Source organism: Tachysurus fulvidraco, chromosome 20, assembly GCF_022655615.1.
Source record: "Tachysurus fulvidraco isolate hzauxx_2018 chromosome 20, HZAU_PFXX_2.0, whole genome shotgun sequence".
In the NCBI taxonomy this organism is placed as follows: Eukaryota; Metazoa; Chordata; class Actinopteri; order Siluriformes; family Bagridae; genus Tachysurus; species Tachysurus fulvidraco.
Window position 1 is genome coordinate 21,685,216 of NC_062537.1, and position 2,500 is coordinate 21,687,715.

General features: G+C 43.4%; 1 protein-coding gene across 3 annotated transcripts in view; it reads left to right on the forward strand.

Annotated features, from left to right (window-relative positions):
- The first annotated feature begins 187 nt into the window (after positions 1-187).
- The window catches only part of trim23 (tripartite motif containing 23), an 8,805-nt gene continuing 6,492 nt past the window's right edge, over positions 188-2,500 (forward strand). Inside the window, exons 1-2 of one of the 3 annotated variants that reach the window (XM_027162385.2) lie at positions 188-344; positions 1,500-1,662. In XM_027162385.2, coding sequence (XP_027018186.1) covers positions 249-344; positions 1,500-1,662 — 259 coding nt within the window. In that variant the 5' untranslated portion in view covers positions 188-248. Of the gene's footprint in view, positions 345-477; positions 607-1,185; positions 1,345-1,499; positions 1,663-2,500 lie in introns of those variants that run through there. The other 2 variants (XM_027162387.2, XM_027162386.2) reach the window with 2 other exon arrangements.

Consider the following 2,500-nt stretch of genomic DNA (forward strand, 5'->3'; position numbering starts at 1 on the left):
CCACACACCTATATATACATATTCTGACAATTTATTTTTGTATGTAAATAAAACTCTATGCTTTTTTATGTTTTTTTAATATTCGGACTGTATCTTCAGAGGTCGTGTCCCAATCGCCTCAGTATTATAACTTAGTGCCCTCGGTAGGGTTTAAACGCTACGCTGTTTCCCCCTCAGTAGGGCGCAGTGGCAGTGAGTGTGAGGTGGATTGTGATTGGACCATCGGGTGATGATGCTGCTGCCTCAGGATGGCTGCTGCTGTCGGTGTCAATAAGCAAACAAACGCAGCATCGATGGAGCCGTGTGTCCGCCATGGCAGAGGAACCGCGGGCAACACGGTGAAGGTACGAGCTTAGAATAAATAAAAGATCCCTTTTTGGCACATTCATGGCTCCTGTGGCAACGTCGCAATGTTTTGTATCGGTCGTGTTTTTTCCCTACCTGTATTCACAACTCCTCTTCTGATTCGGGATTGGTTGACAGTGTAGTGTGTGAACGCCTGACGAATCATAACACAAAACGCGCATAGCCCTAACCAATCAGAGCACAGGACGCGGATAGCCCTAACCAATCAGAGCGCAGGAGGCGGGACTTTACGGAATGCGGGTAGGGACTGAAACTCGCTTCGGTGCTACCGGGGTTTTGCTAAATGTTCTCAAGTCTTACGAGTTTAACACAATTTGTGTTACATTTAAAACTTAAGCAACAATTAGTTGTTAACCTGCGATTCAGTCTGTCTGTTTATCCCTTATTTACACTGCAAACACGACAAGGTGCTAGCGAGCTAATCTGGTTAGCATGTAGCTAAACCAATAACAGACCCGAGTTCAGCTTGAGGACATAATACGGATTAAACGTGTATAAAGTGACTGAAGGAGTTTACACAGAGAAACTGGTATCAGTAACACAAACAGTTACCAGCTGCAGGAGACATGAATAAATCAGTCTGAAGGAAACTTTCACACTTAAATGAGCTCCGATTGACGTGTTTAAATACACGTCATGAACGTGTCATGCGTGTTTAGTGCGTTATGGGCGAGGAACATTTAACACGTTTCCCTCATTAGAAATCATATGAATATACACGATTATGTAAATTAGGTCAGTGCGTGGCCACGCCCCCAATCGGTTTAGTGGAATGAGAACATCTGCTGCGTTTTAAAGCATGTTGATGCAGATGTTTAGTATAAAGAATAAAATGTTCTCGTTATTAACCCACACGGACTGACTGGTGTTCAGCTGGTGATTCATTGTGTTTAACAGCAGCTCTGACTGTAGAGCAGGTTTATCTTATCGTTAGCACAGGAAGGAGTCTCCAGTGTCAGTGCTTTGTAAATGTCAGAGGTAACTATAGTAACAGGAACTATATAACAGATATATCCTGAATCTACTGATGTGGTTTGTGATAAATAAATGATTCATTTTGCATAAACTTGAAACTGCAAAAATAAAATAAAGCATTAATTTTGGCTACTATGTTGTGTGTTTATGTGTCACAGGTGTTGGAGTGTGGAGTGTGTGAGGACGTGTTCTCTCTGCAGGGTGATAAAGTTCCTCGGCTGCTGCTGTGTGGTCACACCGTGTGTCACGACTGTTTAACACGTCTCCCTCTTCATGGCAGAGCCGTACGCTGTCCTTTCGACAGACAGGCCACGGAGCTGGGTGAGAGGAAACACAGCGCTCCGTACAGCTCCTCTTTCTCTTCATAATATTATACAAAGAAAACATGTTTAAGTTCTTTATTTGTCCCCCAATGGGGCAATTTGTTGTGTAACAGATAGAATAACAAATCACACAAAATCACACACACAATCCCAATACAATAATTGCCTACCATGCAGGCATAAGGTAAAATAATATAAATAATAAACCATCAGTAAATAGTAAAGTTATCTATGGCAGAATGGCTGCAGGCACAAAACAGTGTTTAATGTGACACAAAAACTAAATTAGACACAATTAAATTAGAAGAAAATTAAATGAATCACAGGAATGAATCATGTGGCATTTAAAGAGCCATTGTGTGGATGTCTGCAATTACCTCTTACATCACTGTGCAGAAGCTCCACCCACATAAGACAGACAGACAGACAGACAGACAGACAGACAGACAGACAGATAGACAGTCAGGGTTTCTTTTATAATGTTGTGCTGAATATCACATTTACACACTGCTGAAAAGATCCTGTCAATTTCAGAGAATGTGTCTGATTCTCCTTCCCTCTCTCTCTTTCTCTGTCTCTCTCTCTCTGCCTCTCTCTCTTTCTCTGTCTCCCTCTCTCTTTCTCTGTCTCCCTCTCTCTTTCTCTGTCTCTCTCTCTCTCTCTCTCTCTCTCTCTCTGCCTCTCTCTCTCTTTCTCTCTCTCTCTCCCCCCCTCTCTCTCACTCTCTCTCTCCCTCCTGCCCTCTCTCTCCCTCCCTCCCTCCCTCCCTCCCTCATGACCTCTCCCTTCCTCTCTATCTCCCTCCCTCTCTCTCTCTCTCCCTCCCTCTCTCTCAG